This window comes from Cryptomeria japonica, chromosome 10 (genome assembly GCF_030272615.1).
Source record: "Cryptomeria japonica chromosome 10, Sugi_1.0, whole genome shotgun sequence".
In the NCBI taxonomy this organism is placed as follows: Eukaryota; Viridiplantae; Streptophyta; class Pinopsida; order Cupressales; family Cupressaceae; genus Cryptomeria; species Cryptomeria japonica.
Genome location: NC_081414.1, coordinates 364,261,046 through 364,282,879, shown reverse-complemented (window position 1 = coordinate 364,282,879; position 21,834 = coordinate 364,261,046). Strand labels below are relative to the sequence as shown.

Below are 21,834 nucleotides of genomic sequence, written 5' to 3'. Positions count from 1 at the left end.
TTGCTTTCTTTGAAGGTTCCTGAAGGAGCAGCAAACCTCTAAGCTTCTTCTACTGTTTTGGTGGCTCATAGTGGTTTTTTCTTGAGATTTCTAGGTGAGTGTTCATTTTCATTTTCATTTTCAGTTTCATTTAGATTCTCTCTCTGAAACTCAGGAGCAGGATCTTCATCTAAGTTAGAGGTAGGGACATAGATTTCAGGTTTTATGAAGCTCTGAGCTCTTTTGAAGGCTAGGTCCTCCTCAAAGATTACATCCCTACTTAGTTCAATATTTCTTTGACCAGGTACATAGATTTTGTAGGCTTTGGAGGTTTCACTATATCCTACAAGCAATCCTCGTTTTCCAAAAGGCTCTAGTTTTAGTCTTTTTTCTTTAGGTACATGGATATAGACAAGACATCCAAATATCCTAAGGTCGCTGATATCTGACTTAATTTTAGTGAATACTTCCTCAGGAGTTTTGTCTTCAAGATGGGAGTGAGGGCATCTATTCTGTATATATACAGCGGTGCTGGACGCTTCTGCCCAGAGATTTGTGTTAAGGTTTTGATCTAGAATCATGGCCTTGGCAGCTTCGACTATAGTCCTATTTTTCCTTTCAGCTACCCCATTTTGTTGGGGGTTACAAGGTATAGTGAGCTCCCTCTTAATCCCATTATCTCTACAAAATTCTTTAAATGAATCTGATGTGTATTCTCCCCCATTATCGGTTCTTAGGGTTTTAACTTTGTTTCCTGAGTGGTTTTCAATTAGTGATTTAAATTCTTTAAACCTAGAGAGGATCTCTTCTGATTCTTTACTTTTCAGAAAGTAGATCCAAGTCTTCCTAGAGTAGTCATCAACAAATATTACATAATACAAGAATCCCCCTAAAGAGGATACGGACATAGGTCCACATACATCAGAATGAACTAACTCTAGAATTTTACTAGTTTTCCTAGTACTATTTTGGAATGTACCTTGGGTATTTTTACCTAGGCCACATCCTTTGCATGCCCCTAAATGATCTTGCTTTAACTTGGGTAGACCTGTGACAAGGTTTCCCATGGAAAGATAAAGCCCTAAAATTCTGATGGCCTAATCTTCTATGCCAAACTTCATTTGCATTAGTGGCTTCATGGATTAGGGCTAGGTTGGGTTTCGTGCACAGCTCATACAAATAGCCCTGTCTCTGTCTTTTTGCCTTCTTGATGGAAGAGTTCTTTGGCCAAGCTAATACTCTGTTGTCCATGAATGTCACTCTGTATCCGTTATCTTCCAATGCCGATATAGATACAAGATTCCTTTTGATGTCGGGGACATATAGTACTCCTTCGAGCCGCAAGGATATGCATGTCTTCAATTTGATGGTGCATGTTCCTATTCCTCTGACTGGATGTGTGGAGTCATCTCCGATGGTTACGTCCTCATCACTCTCCTCTGTCATGGAGTCAAGTACTTCTCTAAACCCTATGATGTGCCTGGATGAACCACTGTCAATCACCCATGAGTTGATCTTGTTAGAAGCTTGGCTTGTGAGTGCTGAGATGAATGTCACTCTGTATCCGTTATCTTCCAAAGCCGATATAGAGACTAGATTCCTTTTGATGTCGAGGACATATAGTACTCCTTCAAGCCGCAAGGATATGCATGTCTTCAATTTGATGGTGCAGGTTCCTATTCCTCTGACTGGATGTGTGGAGTCATCTCCAATGGTTACGTCCTCATCACTCTCCTCTGTCATGGAGTCAAGTACTTCTCTAAACCCTGTGATGTGTCTGGATGAACCACTGTCAATCACCCATGAGTTGATCTTGTTAGAAGCTTGTCTTGTGAGTGCTGAGTAGAATACATATTTTCCAGAGTCATCTTCCCTTTAGTCTTTCCTGCTTTGGCAAATGTAGCATGTTTCTTGGTTCTTTCCGGGCACTTTGCAACATAGTGTCCGAACTAATCACATCTGTAACATTGAATGTGAGATAAGTCCTTCTTTGAAGTATTCTTGCCTTGACGACCTTTTCTCTTTCTAAATTGCCTTTTCTTGTTTTGCTTAGTGGAGTTAGTGTTTAGGACTTGTAGGTCTTCATCTATATTCTTATGTTTCATTCCCATTTTGTTCAATCTTGATTCTTCTTGGAGACAATCATCCCTTAATCTTTCAAACTTAGGATACTTGGACCTTGCACTGATGCCTTGGATGAATGTGCTCCATCCACTAGGCAACCCATCTAGAGCAATGAGTGTTAACTCTTTGCTTTGGATCTCGCAATCCAGAGTTGCTAGTTCATCTCTTAGAATTGATATCCGCATAAAGTAGGTGTTGATTGTCTCCCCCTTGTTCAGGGTGATATGATTTATTTCTCGTTTTAATGCTAGAGTTCAACTTGCATTTGATATCTCAAATGTGCTTTCAAGTGCTCTGAACATTTTATAGGTTGTCTGATGTTTTCTTATGATGGGCATTATGTTGTTTCTCACCCCATCAACTATTATTTTTATTGCCTTTTCATTTCCCTCAATCCATGTTGTTTTGTCAAGTTCATTTTCAGGTTGGTCATTTTTAGTTTGAACAAATGAATCCACTTTGTTCTCCTTTAAGATCATCTGAATTCTGAATTTCCAGGCTGAAAAATCATCGCCACCTCCGAGTCTATCTTTGAATCTGATAGCGCTGGCCATTGGAGAAATGTGATGTAGTATATAACCTTGTTCTTAAATTTGTTTCACGAAATTGAATAGCCTCAAGTTCGATCAACTTGGCTCTGATACCATGTAAATGTTATTGCAATTTCCAATTTAATAAACAAGTTATATGTTTGATGGTGTATTTAAAGTTTTGGTATTATGACTATGACAATAATATTTTCCTTTCGTTTGCTGCAGGTATGGAGGATGAACATGTATCGATTTCAATGTCAGAGGATGAACATGTATCGATTTCAATGTCATCTCCTTTCTTTTAAATGATGTATATATAGTAAGGTAGTCACGATCAAGCGGCACCTTGATCGGACATGTCTTTTAGACATGTCCGACCAAGATGTCACTTGGTCGTGACTCTTACAAACATCAACTGATCCACTCGGTGATAACTAATTGGTGCTAGTGTAAATGATAACAGATCTATAAACATACCCGATATTGAATCAGTATCATTGTAAATGATAACAGATCTATAAACATACCCGATAATGAATCGGTATCATTGTAAATGATAACAGATCGATAAACACACCCGATAGTGAATCGGTGTCAAAGTAAACAAGCCCGATAACTAATTGTATTTCATATGCTATCAGATTAATACCCCAATAGTATATTAATGCCGATTCATAAATGAATCGACATTAATATGCTATGAGGTTACGAGCCCGATAGTATTTAGATCGACGCTTAACTATGTTAAGCAAGTCGTCGATCTAATCCATCTTTATCCAATGTCAATATCATAATTATGATCAATGTTATAGTCTGATAAACATAAAGCATGAATCAGATAATCTAATAGCATAGATGAGTAAGCCAATAACAGAATAGAGGAGATTAATGATTTAGGAGAGTCTTATCTTGCAGAAGCTACTAATGCATTAACAGGTGGTATTTGAGGCAAATAATACCTCCTCTCTTATTAAACTCACGAATATTGCAAGTCGTTGTGCCCTTAATCACATCCAGGTCATTTAAACCTTGTATAATACCATGCACATTGTAAAGAATTACACATTGGAAAAAAAGAGCAGTGAGGTTTTAAAATAGGAAAGGAAAAACAAAATTAAAAAAACATGCAAATGCCTATCAAGTCACACATCAACTGTTGAAAATCCTTTTCCTCACCCAAAAGTCACTTCATACAGCAGAGATTCAAATTTCTTAAGGCAAAAAATCACCAAAAAAATAGACTTTAGGGGTTTTATTCTAATTTTTCAGTAGGCAAGTTTGTTTATGTAATTCACTGAGTTTAAACAAGCTTTTATGTACAAAAATAATCAATAGCTTACAAATTTTTTGGCAAACTCAGTTTGCAAGTACTCATTGAGTTTTAAAACACTGGCTCTTCCACCCATCTTTTTAAGAGAGGGTAGGTAGATTAAGGCAACCTAATTAGTTTAGGCATATTATTTATTTGCAATTCATGATCCTACACATGTACAAAGTCGGCAATGACGACTAGATAATGTCTTGTTTGAAACTAGCAAAGTCATTATTAGTCATGTGCTTGACCAAAGTTTAAGTTTAATTAAGCTACAACCATCATTAATTTTTGGTCAGTGCTGATTGTTTGGAAATGGTTATCTCAACTGCCACATCAGTCACCCTCTTGTGTATCAATAATATCACAAAGAATAAATCTTTAACTGCAAAACAAGGCCTCCAAATCACAAAAATCCATGAAACAAAAGCCCATGCAATTTGAACAGATTAAAGGCCTATATAATTCAGTTTTAATTGATTTGTCTCCTATGCTTGTGACATTTTAAATTGTAAGCATGCCCTGGGAAGCTGTACAAGGTAGTCATTGAAAAATTGGCACCCAATATCTCAAGAAAGCATGAACTCATTTAGAGGTTAAAAAGGTTAGATTTACCTTTAAAATGCCCATTTCATTCCAACTATTAATTATTCCATCCATGTATGAGTAACTGACAAAGAAGCAAACAATGCCATCAGGCACAGTAGCTACCATCTCTAACAGAAGACGTCCGTAATTCCTTACAACACCAGGATCACTACGCATATCAAATTTGGTACTCAAGGGCAAGTGATCACTGAATTTCAAAAGTAAGATTTTATGTCAGAATAAATGTCATCCCATCTCTATTACAAAATCCCAAAAAAATTAAATTGAAGATATAAGAATTGTTATACATCAATGCAAAACAAATGTCTGTGAAACAAATAATATCCCAGTTTCCTAAGAGAAAAGAGTTAAATGAAATTTTAGTTTTCACAATACAAACTCAAATACTTACCAATTGTTATTAAAATATTTAAAGGTAAATTTTATCTCAGTTCCATGAAGGAAAGCATTAAATGCAAATTAAGCTTTCAGAGTACAACCTTGAAATTATCTATAGCTATAATATATAACACTAACCACAGTTTACAACTCAGCAAAAAAGTCATACAAAAAAACTTCACACAGGAAGGATTTGATAAATAATTCAAATGACCAATGACATTGGATCAAAAATCATAACTTTAATTGAAAGGTTCGCGCTTCCTCAAAAATAAAGACACTAAACTAAGATTGTGTTTTAGCTTTAGAGATTTGAAGAGGCACAGTCGTCATTACCATACAGTTCCCTGGATAATCAGTTAACATGACTTTAAGGATGTCCAGAATTTTTAATCACAAGAAGTCGTTTGTTTCTACTAAATCTTGTGTTTCATAAGGGGCATGTGTTTCGCTGCAAACAAATAATCTCTTATCTCTCACGGTGTTAACACACTGATCAACATAACTAGTGGCTACTAGCCTACCATTGGTGTTAGGGATGATAAACTAGCCAACTCAGAAAAAAAGCAGCCAAAGAAAGCACATACACATTGGTTTTGAAAGTGTGAGGCAATTGTTGCATCTAAAATGATTGAAATTTTCGATATTAAATAAGAGATTACACAAGTCTTTCCATAATGGATAAGATCGACAACTAAGAAAAACAAACTTAACAAAAGAATAAAAGAATGTTTCTAAATACTATCCGAATGATATAATTGACCATTATAAACTAAATATAACAATATTATTTCAATACCCTCCCTTAATGGTCAATCTACTAGCTAGACCAAGTTTGTCCCGAAATTTTACAAATTCGTCTAGATTCAAGGACTTGGTAAGAATGTTTACAGTCTAATCCTCAATTAGAACATACTACAACATCATTGATCCATCTTCTACAAGTTGTCATATGAAATGACAATGAAGCTCCACATGTTTTGTACACTCGTGGAAGACTTGATTTTTGGCAAGCTTTAGCACCCCATGATTGTCACAAAACAAGGGTGAAGGACTTACTTGAGTTATTTGCATGTTAGAAAGCATCCTCCTAAGCCAGACTGCCTCACATGCTGCTTTGACAGTTCCCAAATACTCTGACTCTATTGAGGAAAGAGCTATTACCTGCTGCTTCTTACTAGACCATGTGACTATACCCATACCAAGACTGAAAATACATCTAGAAGTAAACATCCTGTCATCAACAAAACTTTCCCAATCTGAATCTGTGAACCTAACCAGCCTAGGATCTTTACTTCTACAATAGAGAATGTCAAATGTCAAGTGTCCCTTTCAAATATCTCAATACCCGCTTCACTGCAACCCAATGTACTGACTTAGGGGCTGTCATGAAATGAGAAATGTACCTCGCAGCATAACTCAAATCAGGTTTAGTGATTGTAAGATAGATAAGGCTGCCCACTAGTTGCCTAAAACTTGACTTATTGATCACCTTTGAGTCTGATTTAACTGAAAGTTTCAGCCCCTTTCTCTGTAGGTGTAGACGAGATTTTGCAATTCGTCATTCTGAACTTGTCTAGCAAGCTTCTAGCATATTTAGACCGAGAAATAAAAATACCAAGACCATCTACCAAACCTCTATACCCAGGCAATAATGAAGAAGGCCTGAGTCTGTCATGGTAATAGGCCTTGCCAATTCTGACCTCGAAATGCTGATTAGAGGCTCAAAAAATATCGTCAAACACTTTGCATACAACCTCTTTCCTTGCTGTTTCTATGTTTCAGTCCGATAATGATTGCTTGAAATGATGTCAAATGTGATCTAAATGTTTTCAAATGGTTACTAAGATGTCTAGGCAAAGAACCATAATGCAAATGCAAATCTTTTTGTCTTTTTGAAAGCATATAGATGAGCAACACAATGTAAATATGCACCTACAGCAGCTAGACATTAATACAAACAGTTGGCATGCAAACTAAATATGAGAGAGACAACTCTTGACATTCAAACTCCTTGTGACTACAATGATATTAGAATGCAATGAGATTGCTTACAAACTGAAATGACAAGCAAAAGGCCAAGACTCTTGGCTTACAATGTTGTATCCAATGCAAGTACCAAACTGATATGAATGTGCATCTTCAGCTGCTTAAGAACAGAGACTAATACAACTGAAAAATGATGCCAACTACACAAGAAAAACATGAAAGAACCTGATGTAAAGAAGTTTTTATGATTGATGAAGATGTGGCAGATCCTTGTGCAAAGAATGAAGTGTCTTTGAAGCCAAATCATGCCTCTCATGCAGCCGCCCCTGTTCTAGCATGAACTTCTGATATAAAGTCATAGCAGCAATAATAAAGATCTTCAACAATGTCTTCTTTCAATGTATTTAAATCTGCAAAAGATATTCTCTGAAAACCCTTTGAAGATTCTAAAAGAAATGTAAATCTTATCCAATGTAGCACCAACTAGACCTCTGTATGAAGCCCACAGTCAGGCAATGATTCAGCTGTTCTTTCACAGCCTCAAGATTGCATAAACACTGAAGAGATTTCGATCTCCAATGCTGAAGTTGCCTGAAACCCTAGGTCTCAATGCACAACACCCAAAAGCAAAGACAAATGATCATCAATAATGAGTTTGATTTGCTTTTTGAAACCTTTTATATCCTCTCAACTCTTAAATGCCTTTAATTCCCTTTTGACATCCAATTTAGGGTTTTAATAAAACTTTATAATAACTTTTCAAAAGGGCCGATCCCTTCATTTGGTGCAAAACAAAATAATATAAAGCATATATATTAATTATCACTTATATCTCCCTCGAAATTGGTACTTCATATTATTCCTCATATGCACTTTATAATTTGACTTTATTATCATTAAATGTCCTTTTATAATAAAGTCACATAAAGTCATTAAATGCTCTCACTTTATAATTTGACTTTATGATATTAAATCCCCTTTAATTATAAAGTCACATGAAGTCAATATGATATTCCCTTAAAATAATTAATTATTATTAAAGTAACACTTTAATAATAATTAAACATCATAACTCCATTAATAACCATTATTTAATGATTCTGACTTCATCGCTGGTTAGCCCACTGCTCCCACTGTCGATATGGATGCCTTACTAAAAATAGTAAGGGTCCCTCTCTAACATCCACTGACTTAAATAGTAAGTCCCTCAAAACGGAACCAAAAACCTCTAAATATCACTGCCTCAGAACAAATGAAAAATCTGGTAAGATAAACACTTACAACGGCCACCTGAAGAGCTCCAAAACTCCCAAACTAGACCCTTGAATCCACCATACTAGCCTACAAGGGTCAAACTAATAGGCTAATCCCTCGAACTTCGATGCTCACGAAAATGGGGACATTACGGTCATATCAAAAGCCTAACACAAATTCCATTTGATCTGCTCAAACAAATGTGCCCCATTACATAATGATAATATCATCCACATAAATGACAAGAAAAATGATATCATTACCTATGGTTTTGATATAAAAATAAGGATATGAAAGACTTCTCTAAAACTCATGGTCATTCAAATACCTATCAATCTTTATGTACCATGCCCAAGGTACCTGTTTCAAGCCATAAAGAGTCGTCGCCAATCTACATACCTGATGCTCTTTTCCTGCAACTTGAAATCCCTAAGGTCACAACTCTTATTATTTTAAAATTATTATTTAATAATTTAATTGGTTGTGTATGATTCTAATATTTTAATTAATATATTTATTGATTTTTTCTTTAAATTCTAAATTTAACCAAATAAGGAATTATATTAATAATTAAATATATAAATATTATTACAAGATTTTACTAATATATATATATATATATATATATAACTAAAAATAATTATAAAAAACTATTCATATATTAGAAATAGTATTAAAAGTTATCTTTTTATAATGGAAAAAGCTAAATTTTATGAAGAAAGGCTATCGAATATTGTAAGGAAAGCTAAAATTTAATAAGGGGAAAAAAAAAATTTTAATAAAACTTAGCTTCTAAGAAAAGTTCAAAACATGCAAAAAATTAGTGATTGCTTAAAAAAAAAACTAAAAAGAAGCACTTCCTTATTTTCCACATAAGTGTAGCTATGAGTTTGCAAAGATCATTAAGGAGGGAGATCTATTTGTTTGAAGGCAAATAAAGTGAAATTTTATGCAGTAAAGCATGCATAAGAACTATGCATGAGAAAGACTTTGTTTTCTTTTAAAACTAAGAGTACATGGTTATGTTAGAGGCTGTTCAATAAAGTGAACAGCAACTTTAGTTGCTGAAATAAAAAGAAGCGATCTTTTAAAGGAGACAGTGATATAGCATGAAAAAATAAAACATTTCCGTCTTCTTAAACTCACATCTCATGCTGTGGGTTTGGATTTCATGCCATGGGCTAGAAATGGAAATCAACTCGGACCTCCAAAACAATTAGAAAATTCAGACGGAGAGATAGTTTTATCATTTATTGGGTTGGGAAAATTCTCTTTTCTGTACTCCAAGGAAAATAGCAGGTATGTAATCCATCCCATGTTTGTGTAAAAACTTTTACTAATTACTTGAATTATTTCATTGGGTTTAGCCCTCTTATAGAATAAACTACTACTCAATCCATGTCGTAGCAACTTCTTCAGTTCACCTAATTCAAGTCAATGATTCTTAAATTTCCTGAAAAATGCTTAGTTTCCAATGTTATGAAATCGAAGCATGATTTTGTTGGTAAATCTTTACTCATTCTAAAATCTTTTTTTCAGCGTTTATGGTATGGTTTAGGCTATGGATTTGGCTCAGTCGTAATATTCCATTGCTGCAAGCTTTGATCTCTTTTTCACCTCAACCTGTTTGCATGCCTTACCTAGATCCTCGAGTTTTTATATCAAGCAAATCTTATACCATATAGATCGGCGCTGTAGGTAGGCATCTAAAGCGATTTATTCAATTTTTAAAACCCATCAGTATTCTTGTTTCCTTATCTAGCTTCAGTTTCTCTTAAAAAGAAAAACTACAGTCCTTAGGCGTCCAACGTTGATATTTTCAAATTCTAAAGTATAATGCTTCTATGCCTTGATATAGTACTTGTCATAGGAGTTCTTTGTCTAGTATGAAAAGAGAGAATTTTTTAGATACCTGATTTATGTATCTACAAAATAAAAATGAGGAAGTCCTGATTTTTTTTTATTTTTGTATCTCTGTGAATCTGTTCCTTGGAATACATTCCTTGTGCAATCCCTGCAATCTTTCATATGATTTACTTATGATTCCATATCGGATCAATGTGCCAATCTTGAGCTTCTACCTTTAGGTCTACCCTCAGTAGTTTGTGTCTCCTTACTTTGTATACAATCTCCAACATTAGTCTGTCTTGTCCGTATTATTACATTTTGCCTATGGTATGTGAATAATGGAATGCCTTGTTGAATCCATGCTTTCTGCATTATGGGCATGTATATCATGTAGGTAGTGCTTACAATATGCAAACCAAGGTGCATGGTTAACTTTGATAATTCTTATACTTCCGCTATTAATTATCTCAAGGCCATGATAGGTCATATTATTGCATGACAAAGAAGCGGTTAATAAGTGAGATATTTGATAGTTATTGCTTGTTTTTTTAAAAAGCTAATGACTTTCTACATGTCCCGAACTAGATAAGAATAGAACAATGATAATTTTCTTAGTGGATTAAAATATTAACTTACTGTAGTAAAGAGGAAATAAACAATAGAAATGGGATTATTTCTTAGATTAATGTTTTAATAGTATTTGTTAACAAGAATTGATAAATATAGTCTTTGATCAAATTCTTTTATCATTTGGAAAAATTACAAATTGTAAAGAAATATATTATTCTTCTACTATACTATTTAATCAAATTCAAGTTGACTTAAGAAGGGCTACAGTGTCATCATCATTAATCATTTATATGCAGAATTCATATAAGCACTATTCAGTAGAATGTTGAACCCTATCAATTTAGTTGGTCAATCTATCTATTCTATTGTGTTATTAGCATTGTATACCTTAGAGATGCATATGATAGTATGCATAGTATACAGTGAACCATAAGGACACGTCTCCCCCACCCCCCCCCCCCCCCCCCCGAGCCCCATGTCTCCGAGACGGGGATGTCTTCTATTATACTATTTAATCAAATTCAAGTTGACTCAAGAAGGGCTACAGTGTCATCATCATTAATCATTTATATGCAAAATTCATATAAGCACTATTCAGTAGAATGTTGAACCCTATCAATTTAGTTGGTCAATCTATCTATTCTATTGTGTTATTAGCATTGTATACCTTAGAGATGCATATGATAGTATGCATTGTATACAGTGAACCATAAGGACACGTCCCCCACCCCGAGCCCCATGTCTCCGAGACGGGGACGTCTTCAGGACATGCAGACATCGCCGCCGGAGACGCAAAGACATCTTGATGTCTCCAAGGAGTCTTGGAGACATCTCAACGTCTCCAAGACTCCTTGGAGATGTCCAAGCCTCCCTCGAGGGTCGGGGAGATTCACAAAAGTCTCCCATCAGACAGCGTTGAAAAGTGCTTTAAATTTATTAAAAAAATATTTTAAGAGATTTTTGGGGGTTTGTGGGTAACCCTAATTTAACATGGGCCCCACCCATGCCCTGTATGCATTACAAAACCCCCTAGAATTATTGATCACTCACATTTGTATTTCTGATTTTTTTTTACCAACTAGGTGAAGAGAAAAAACTATAAAAAAAAAGTGATTGAAGGAGTGAAAAGAGTGAGGCAAGTGTAAGAGAGTGACAAGGAGTAAGAAGAGGAGGAAGAGGATTCTACAGAATTTTGAAGAGATTTTTCAAGCACAAGGTAGGTTATTTCTTGTTTTTTGTTTGTTTCATTTTCTGATTTCCAATTTTTTTTGTTGTTTAAACTTGTTTTTTCTTGGTTTCATTTCAAAATCAGATTTGATGTTGAATACTAGGGGCAAAATGATGAATGATTCAACATCAAATTTTAAAATTTAAATTTTGTTTTCAAATTTGAAATTTGTTAAACTACACTGAAACAACATGCTTATTGAATTTATTTTTATTTTTATTTTGTGAAATGCAGTGTCACTATCACAATGAGCTCTCATGACATGAGTGAGGATGAGATGGAAATCCATTCTCATAGTGGAAATGATTCAGAATATGAACCTGAGGCTGAGGGGGTTGACCATGGGGCTGATCCTGGAGCCCAATCTAGTTCCATGGCAAGTGCAGCAGCTACTACAGATTGCCCTTCCGAGTTATTGGCACAGTATGCTAAGGGTCCTTATAATCCTAAATCTCCTCTAAAACAGTTTGCATCAAAAATAGCAGGCACATCAGGGACAGGTGGTGGCACAAGGAAGTGCCAATGCAACATTTGTGGTCTTGCATGGTTTGGCAGCATAACTAGAGTCAATGCACTATTTCTTTTTGGGAGAGGAAAAGGTGTAGATCTGTGTCGCTTTTTAGAAGATCCTAAAAACATTCAATATAAAATTGAGATCAACAAGCTTTGAGGCATTCCTGATGGCAATGCAGTTGCAATTCTTACTACTATGTTTGGTAGGGCATAGCTTCAGCAGGGCCAGCAACATACTTCTACTCATACATTGCAGACGAGAGGAGTGATGTCAAGACCTTCATCCACTTTCAGTGCTATGGCCCAATCACGAGAGGTTAAGGGAACAAGGAAACACAAGCTGCAAAGTAACCCCATAGCTGATTTGTTCAATGTGCAGCTAAAGGATGAGATAGATGATGCCATTGGCTAGTTCTTTGCCAATGGCATCCCATTTCATGTAGCTCGGTCTCCTTATTATAAGGAGATGATGTCAATGGTGGCAAAGGGAGGACCATCATATGTGCTACCAAGTGAGACCAAATTGATGACCACGATCTTGGATAAGAACTATTCTAAGATCAATGTTTGATGGAGAAGATGAAGGCATGTTGGGTGGACTCTGGATGCAACATAGTTACAGATGGGCGGATGAACATTAGCCATCATCCACTCATCAACATCATGGTTACATGTGCAGAGGGCTCATACTTTCTCACAGCGGTTGATTGTACAGGGCATCGCAAAGATGTTGATTTTCAATTTGAAGTCCTCAGAGAGGCTATTGAGGAGGTTGGGCCACAAAATGTGGTCCAAGTAGTGACAGATGCAACAGATGTGTGCAGAGCTGCAAGGAAACTTATTGAGGCAGCCTACAGACATATTTGGTGGACTCCACGTTGTGTGCATGCTATGAACAATGCACTCAAGGGCATGGGGAAGATTGGTAGGATTACAGGAGTGGTTAGGGATGCAAGAGATGTGTAGATGTTTATCTGCAACCACCACACTTCACATGCACTCTTCAGGACCTTCTCAAAGGAGGAGTTCTTGAAACCAGTTGAGACCAAATATGCATCCTATTTCATTCTCTTGTAGAGAATGATTGTGTTGCAAGAGGCACTGCAACTCATGATTATGACAACAAAGTGGAATAGGTAGGCCAAGGCCAAGACAGAGCAGGGGAGGAGGGTGAAGGAGATAGCGAAGAGTGGTGTTTTGGACTTATGCAAAATACATAGTCTCCATCATTGCTCTAGTTTTCCAAGTCATTAGATATGGGGATGGGGATGCACCTAACCTTGGAGAGGTGTATGAGTGCATTGATTCTATGCTTGACCAAATGAGGGTTGTTGTGTGAGTAAAGGACCCCACTTTAGCATTCTACAATGAGCACATTCAGCCAATCATTTAGTGTAGATGGGACAACAAGCTCAACACTCCCTTGCATGTGATTGTGTGTGCCTTGAATCCTAAGTGGTGCAAAGCTAGGCCTGGTAGAGTTACAACAATTCAGGATGATGAGGTGAAGGTGGGTTCTTTAGGTGCATAGAGAAGATGTATGATGCTAGAGATGCTGGCACAATTCACACTGAGTGGAAGAAATTTGCCACTCTTAGGGGTTATTCGGACGTGGCAAAGATGGATATAGCAACTATGACACAGGAGGACCCACTTTTGTGATAGAATTGTCATGGTCAGAAACCTTTGAATACCACTCTAGCAATTTGTTTCCTATCTTAGGTTTCTAGATCTTCAGCTGCTAAGAAGAACTGGTCTACATATAGCTTCATCCAGTCTCTTAAGAGGCACGGACTTATCTCTACAAGAGTAGAGAAGCTTGTAGCCGTACATAGTGCTTTGTGTCTCATTGACTGCAAGATGCTTGTGTACAAAGAGAGTCCAACAACACGATGGGATGTAGAGCCAAAGGAGCCATCATAGGTTGATGAGGATGCTACCACTTCAGATGTGAGGCTGGTTGGTGTTAGTTTGAGGGATCTTGACCATGAGGAGTCCAACAATTCCAGTGATGAGGAGTTTGCAAATGATTAGAGGCCTCCCTTCACTACATTTGACATTTTGATATTTGTACTTGAGGTCTTATTTTGATACCATGCTAGTAATTGTAGTGCTATTGCTACTCATTGGTATGATGTAATCATCTTTATGATATTCATATTTCCAATATAATAGAAATCTCCAATTTGACAATTTCATTTGTCAAATTTTATTTAGCATTCAAGAAATCTTCGTATTTAGTATTTGCAATTTTGCTATTTTATAATTTTACTAATTTTCCATAGTTTCATTTTAAATGTAATTCTTATACATCTTTTCACAACTAGTTTTTCAAGTACCATATGAATATCAGCACCACCACCCTGCCACCGCCCTACTGCTATCCCCCCGCAATCCCCAAACTTAGGCTCTTTGTCCCCCGTCCACAAAACTCGTCCTCGCGTCCCCCTATCCCCCCATCCCCAACGCCACTGAAACACTAGTAATACATAATGATAAATATGATAGTTTGACTATGTAGTTATCCATACAACAAATTATAGGTATTGCATGATTACTTGTATTAAATTATCAAGTTAGCCTTTAACATCATTTCATTAGCTTGGGTTAACACTTCATATAGTTTATCATAATGCCACGATGTTATATTTTATCTTGATAAGTTAGTCACACGAAAAACCAGTTAAATAACATTTTTGTCATATGCTTATGTCTACACTATATGCTTAAGAGCACTTTTGTCAGCTTCTACATGATTGATTTTAAGATATGTCGAATATGCTTTTTCAAAGTCTAGATATGGTGCGCTCTCTCTCTTTCAAGAATCCCATGTACTTTATTGTTATCTATACAATAATGTACATGAAATGATCTACATGTTACATAAATCATCAATTAGAAATTCATGGATGCATTCTTGTGTTTTCTCCATGTATGAGATAAATTCATGTTACATTTATGCCCTGGAATAAATGTGAATCAAATGTTCTTTGACCTCGACTTCAAGATTAGTTGCATGATTGTATTTTGGTGAATGTGATTATCATCACTATGTTTTCCATGTGATTGAGATAGAATAGAGACCTCAAAATGATTTTAGATAGTCAAGCAAGGATTGTTGCTTTTGTCTTCATCTTTATGTTTATGCATCTTTTGTGCCCATGATATCATTACATTACAGTTTAAATGTGGATATGTCATGCTATACAAATTCCATTACTCTTGTCAATATCACATTGCTATTCTTCCTCATGTTGGGCTAGGTATCTTTCATGTCATGAAAGATTCTGGGGAAGTGTAACTACTTTGTGTTATGATGTTATATTTTATCTTGAAAGTTAGTCACACGAAAAACCAGTTAAATAACATTTTTGTCATATGCTTATGTCTACACTATATGCTTAAGTGCACTTTTGTCAACTTCTACATGATTGATTTTAAGATATGTCGAATATGCTTTTTCAAAGTCTAGATATGGTGCGCTCTCTCTCTTTCAAGAATCCCATGTACTTTATTGTTATCTATACAATAATGTACATGAAATGATCTACATGTTACATAAATCATCAATTAGAAATTCATGGATGCATTCTTGTGTTTTCTCCATGTATGAGATAAATTCATGTTACATTTATCCCCTGGAATAAATGTGACTCAAATGTTCTTTGACCTCGACTTCAAGATTAGTTGCATGATTGTATTTTGGTGAATGTGATTATCATCACTATGTTTTCCATGTGATTGAGATAGAATAGAGACCTCAAAATGATTTTAGATAGTCAAGCAAGGATTGTTGCTTTTGTCTTCATCTTTATGTTTATGCATCTTGTGTGCCCATGATATCATTACATTAGTGTTTAAATGTGGATATGTCATGCTATACAAATTCCATTACTCTTGTCAATATCACATTGCTATTCTTCCTCATGTTGGGCTAGGTATCTTTCATGTCATGAAAGATTCTGGGGAAGTGTAACTACTTTGTGGTAGGGTGGAAACGTGCTCTGACAATGTTCTCACCCATGGTTTGTTCGAGGGAGACATATGTCAGGAGTTCCTGTCGTGGTGGTCTTCATGACTTGCTCTTTATGTATTCATTGTATTTGATCGTGTGGTCTATTGTAAAGGTATATGCTCCTTTAGCCTTGTTACTAGCTTATGTACTTTAACTTATATCAAAATGTAATTTTGTGTCTCTAATCTTGTATCTTGTATATTGAATAAGTGGTATTGGATGCCTTGCTGCCTAGCGCTTTCCTTTCAATTGCTGCTTCTCAATTAATTGTAATCCTGAACACAGTATGCTATCACCTTGCTCACTCCAAAACCCAGGTGATCAGAAAGTGGAAGGAAAGTTGATTTGTGTCTCACTTCCAATTGCATTATTTTCAAAAAAAAATAGGGGCATATTGCATTTTGTCTAGGGCCCTTGCATTTAGTTTACTGTAATGTCCCCTTTAGTAAACCCCTAAATTTTTGCCCTAAACTTCAATTTCCATTTAAAACAATAATCGAACAAAGAAGCATACCTGATTAAGATCTTGCAATAGGATAGGTAGCCATTGAAATGTATATAATTCATAACATAAATTTTATAATAAAAGATGACTAAACATAAATTCTCTACATCTAGGGTTGGGAACATTAGACCAGGTAGTTTATTTCTTCATTATGTTCCTGAATATAAATCCTGCAACCATCTCATAGGAAACACAAATGCATACATATAAAGCTGATGGTATTATTAGATACAGCATGTAAACATATTTCCTACATGACTATAGCTATATGAATATATTTTAAAGCATTGAGATAGGGGCATGATAGGTGTGACCCAGCCAATCCATACTAAGCCCAAGAGAGGGACTTCGACCCTCTTGGCCTTGGTGGCAGAACTTTGGCATCCACCCAAGGTGGCCTACTTAGTAGAATATAGGTCTTATCTTCCTATCCATGCCGTATCCCTTTATTGTTACTAACTTATCATGGTAAGAACAGTATGGGGAAAGTAGTGGGATTCTTGGTTTGTCCAATCTAAGCCCAAGAGTGAGACTTCGACCCTCTTGGCCTTGGTGGCAGAACTTTGGCATCCATCCAAGGTGTCCTACTTAGATGGCAACCTTAACCCTCTTACCTACATCTTCCCTCACAGTTAATAGTTCATCATGGTATGGTATGGAGAAAGTAGTGGGATTCTCATATTGTCCAATCTAAGCCCAAGAGTGGGACTTTGACCCTCTTGGCCTTGGTGGCAGAACTTTGGCATCCATCCAAGGTGTCCTACTCTGATGGCAGCCTTAATCCTCTTGCCTAAATCTTCCCATACCACTCATGAAGAGATTCACAATTGCCTACAATCTAAGGTGTACTAAAGATGATTGCTCTATCTAACATTAATATATATACTGTAATTATATTGATGCAGAGATTATATTTATTCAATTAATATGTTTTAGTAGATTGTACGTAGACTCTTTTTATATTATTATAGCCTCGATTAGATGTTCATTGCTTTCAGAATATGATCACACCCAGACATTATAATGCTGAACCTATATTATTTTGACAGTATTGCTGTGAGCATGATTAAAGTTAATTTAGATGTTGCTGGATAGTAATGCATATTGCAGAAACATTATTGAGTGAACAGCACATCGTACTCATACCTGCTGCCTTTCTTTATGGCTAAAATGCAACTTACAGCTTCTGCGGTGGTCTGGGAACTTCCACAGTGGGTGTCTTTTCCTCCCACTATTTCTCCGATACTTCTTTTATCTTCTTCTTTTTTCCTTTCCCCCCTTTCTATCCTCCCTCTCGATGCTTTATAGGAGTAAGGGAGGGTGGTAACTCAAGGAAGAGTCGTCACTATTTAAAGGGGGCTGACTTTTCCAAGGAGTTGCTGCCCTTACGTGGGACCCTTTTTTTATATTATTAATTTCTTCAAAACATGAAATTCATTTAATAAATATTAATTAATTGATATTAATATCAGACAAGCATTCCTTAATAAATATTAATTAATAATAATATCAAGCAAACATTCATTAATAAATAAAAATTAGTTAATAATAATAAAATATAAATTAATTAATAGTGATTGCTACATTTATTTCATTTGTACATAATGAATATTCAAATTAAATATTAAATTAATAAATAAACAGTTAACAATATTTTAATCGCTATAATTAGGTTATATTCTTTGATTAAAAAAGAATATGATGATCAAGGATGGGGCATGACATTTACATAGTAAACTGAAACAGTACATTTTATTTCTTGTAATATCATTATGATTTCTAAGTGCATAAGTGATGATGAGAAGGATGGGAATCAAAAAATTCAGATTGGGAATATAAGCAACAAAATGTCATGAGCATTTTGTCTACAGTGGCTCAATATTAGGTACTCTAATCAGAGAGAGTGAAGATAGGTTGTTAGTACAAGAGCTTTTGTAGGCAAAATATTCCTCCTCTTTGAAGGTGGCAACTACAAAAGTATAACACTGGAATGTTTTTCACCACCAACTCTTCGCAAGCTCAAGAAGGAATTGAGCCATCCCTACCCTTTTGCTAAAAATATATAGCACACATAGTGGATGATTGTTAAAAACATAACAGGGTTCACCTACAATGCATTGATGGTATCATTTTTTTTATAGTAGACAACTAGACAAAATGAAGAATGAAAACCAGCTACACAGGATGGATTTCAAATCTGATAACCATTGGGTCAATGGGGAGCACCAGTAGAATCAAGTACCTCCTCTTCCCTACAGATAATAGGAATGAAATAGGAATGAGAGGTGTTCTTGCAAGAGCCTACTCAATTATTGAGAAAGTGGAAGAGGTGAAAGACCAAAGTATTCTTGTTGATGATTTGGAAAATCCTTTATTGGAAATTGAAAAAGTGGCAATCATCTTTATTCCAAAAAGAGAAAAAAGGAGAGGTAGATTCTTCCCCATGACAAGCCCTCAAACTAGTTCAATTGGGAGCACATATATTTTCCCTTTCCAAGTTGTTGGAAGACTTTGCCTTGGATCCATTTGATAAGAAGGATCCTTTACAACAATTTGCTACATTGATAAAGTCAAACAAATATACCAATGCAAGGAGAGCTCAACTATGGAATGTCATTTTTGTGTCGTTGAATCCAATTGAAGCATTACTAGAATGAATGTGAATCTTCTTCGAATCACTAGCAAAGGGCTTCGAACATGTATTAGTTTGTCATTAAAACTAAAAGAAAAGTTAACAAAATTGTTTCGTGTTGAGCAATCTAGTTCCACAACAAATGTTACTTTGACACCAAGGGTTACCGATACTTCTTGAGATCAATTGATTCCTCATTTTGTGTCACGTGGAGTAGAGCCTCGAGGATGACATAGTATCACAAGTTCAACTCAAAATCCCAACCCAATGGCTAAGTTGGTCAACATGCAAGCCAAAGATGAGGCAGATGATGGCATCGGCAAACTTTTCTTTGTTAATGGCATGCCATTCCATGTTGCATGCTTTGCTTGTTATAATATGCTCAAGCCTAATGTGGCAAGAGCATGGCCCTCATATGTGCTGCCCAAAAATTGAGGACCACTATCATGGATGGTGACTATTCTAAGATACGTTATGGAAGAAATGAAGGCCACATGGGTCTCAAAAGAATGCAATATTATTATGGATAGATGGACAAACATTAGGTAGTATCTACTAATTAATATTATGGTGACATTTAAAGGGTCCTTACTTAGAGCTATTGATTGTTCAAGGCACTGCAAGAATGCAAAGTTTTAGTTTCAAATCCTTAGAGATTTTATTGATGATGTTGACCCTGAGAACGTGGTGTAAGACTTGGAAAATGCGGCATATGTGTACTGTAGTCAGTAAGTCAATTGAAGCTACCTACAAACATATTGTTTGGACCTCTTGTTGTTGGCAATACATTAAAATTGCACTAAAGACATGATCAAAATTGATTGGATTGAACAAGCTGTATTGATGTGGCAAATGTGCAAATATTTATCTACAATCACCACCACACATCAAATGCACTATTTTGGTCTTTCTCCGAGAATGAATTTCTTAAACCCATGTCGAGCAAATATGCATCATGCTTCATTCTCTTGGAGAGGATGATTCAATTGCAAGAGCCCATATAACTAATCATCATGACTCAGGAATGGAATCTATGGGCCGAGTCCAAGACAAAGAAAAGGAAGGTGAAGAAAATGGTGAAGAGTAACACTTTTTGGTTTGATGTAAAATACATCACCTCCATCATATCCTCAATTTTCACGATGACTAGATACAAGGACTTTATAGCTTCAATCCTTGGGGAGGTATATGAGTGCATTGATAGCATGCTTAGCCAAATGAAAGTCATCATAGAAAAATGTGACCCATAGTTTTGAGAGAGCACAATCAACCCATCATTTAATAGAGGTGAGAGAAGCTCAACACTCCTTTGTGCACTGAACCTGAAGAGGTATATGCAAAGGCATGCTAGAGTTGTCCATATGGCAAATGGCGAGGTGAAGAGAGGCTTCACAAATGCAATTCAAAAAATTTACAATGTAGAGGAATCCACAATTATTTATCATGAGTGGACCAAATTTGTCACACTCAAGAGCCATGTGGATGAGGAAAGGTGTAACGTTCCCTATTTATAGGCTGTCAATTCCCAAAGGGAAACATAAATTACTAGCTACCATGTTATAGTAATTACGAATTAATGATTAGGGTTGTTAATAGTATAGTTAGGCATTGTCCTTATTCGAGCCTAATCTTAATCCCCTTCTAATTTATAATCTTGGATGGGAGATTTGCTTGTCTAGGGCACGATGATACCATCTCCCTAATGCAGCCCAGATTACCGGAACCTCAATCCATTCACCCTTGAGGCCTGCAGCCCAGATTTCAGGATCATGAGTTCACCCTTGGGGCTCATCTATCATGAGATGGTTTTACTCCACCTCTCCCTAACAGCATCACACCACTCCTCGGGAGAAAGAATCAGAATTGGTCAAGAGCTTGGGACTGTAAATATGTCAATATCTCGCTGTGAAATAAAGTATGACTGTCATTAATATTGCAGTCTATATTAATATTACTATTAAATTCTGCATAAAAAGATTATCAGGTTTCATATATTAAGCATACTTATTAAGCACATCCCCATGTATACCACCAAGAACAAGGATGTTACTGCCTGTAACTTAATAACAGTTCTGATCTGATCTGATCCAATTGATGGTGATGTCACCAGGTGATTTAATTCCTTTACTTCATATCTCTCGATGTGAGGGAGAGGTCACACCTCTTCATCCTGTATACCCTTTGGCAAGAGACACACCCTTTCCACCATTAGCACCCTTTGAAAGAGGGCAACTCTTCATTATATCTGCCCTTTGAAAGGGACACAACCTTGCATGATCAGATCTGCACTTCTTATCTAAGTCAGATATGCACTTCTGATTCCCAAATTATCCCCCCCCTCAAAT

At 36.0% G+C, this 21,834-nt stretch overlaps 1 protein-coding gene across 4 annotated transcripts in view; it reads right to left on the bottom strand.

Annotated features, from left to right (window-relative positions):
- LOC131079979 (general transcription and DNA repair factor IIH helicase subunit XPD) overlaps positions 1-21,834 on the bottom strand; it is a 163,106-nt gene that overhangs the window by 129,103 nt on the left and 12,169 nt on the right. For all 4 annotated transcript variants that reach the window (XR_009114103.2, XR_009114101.2, XR_009114102.2 and 1 more), the window contains exon 6: positions 4,564-4,744. Coding sequence is in view for 1 of the 4 variants with exons in the window: in XM_058018029.2 (XP_057874012.2) it covers positions 4,564-4,744 (181 nt within the window). In the remaining 3 variants the exon portion in view is untranslated. The remainder of the gene's footprint in view (positions 1-4,563; positions 4,745-21,834) is intronic.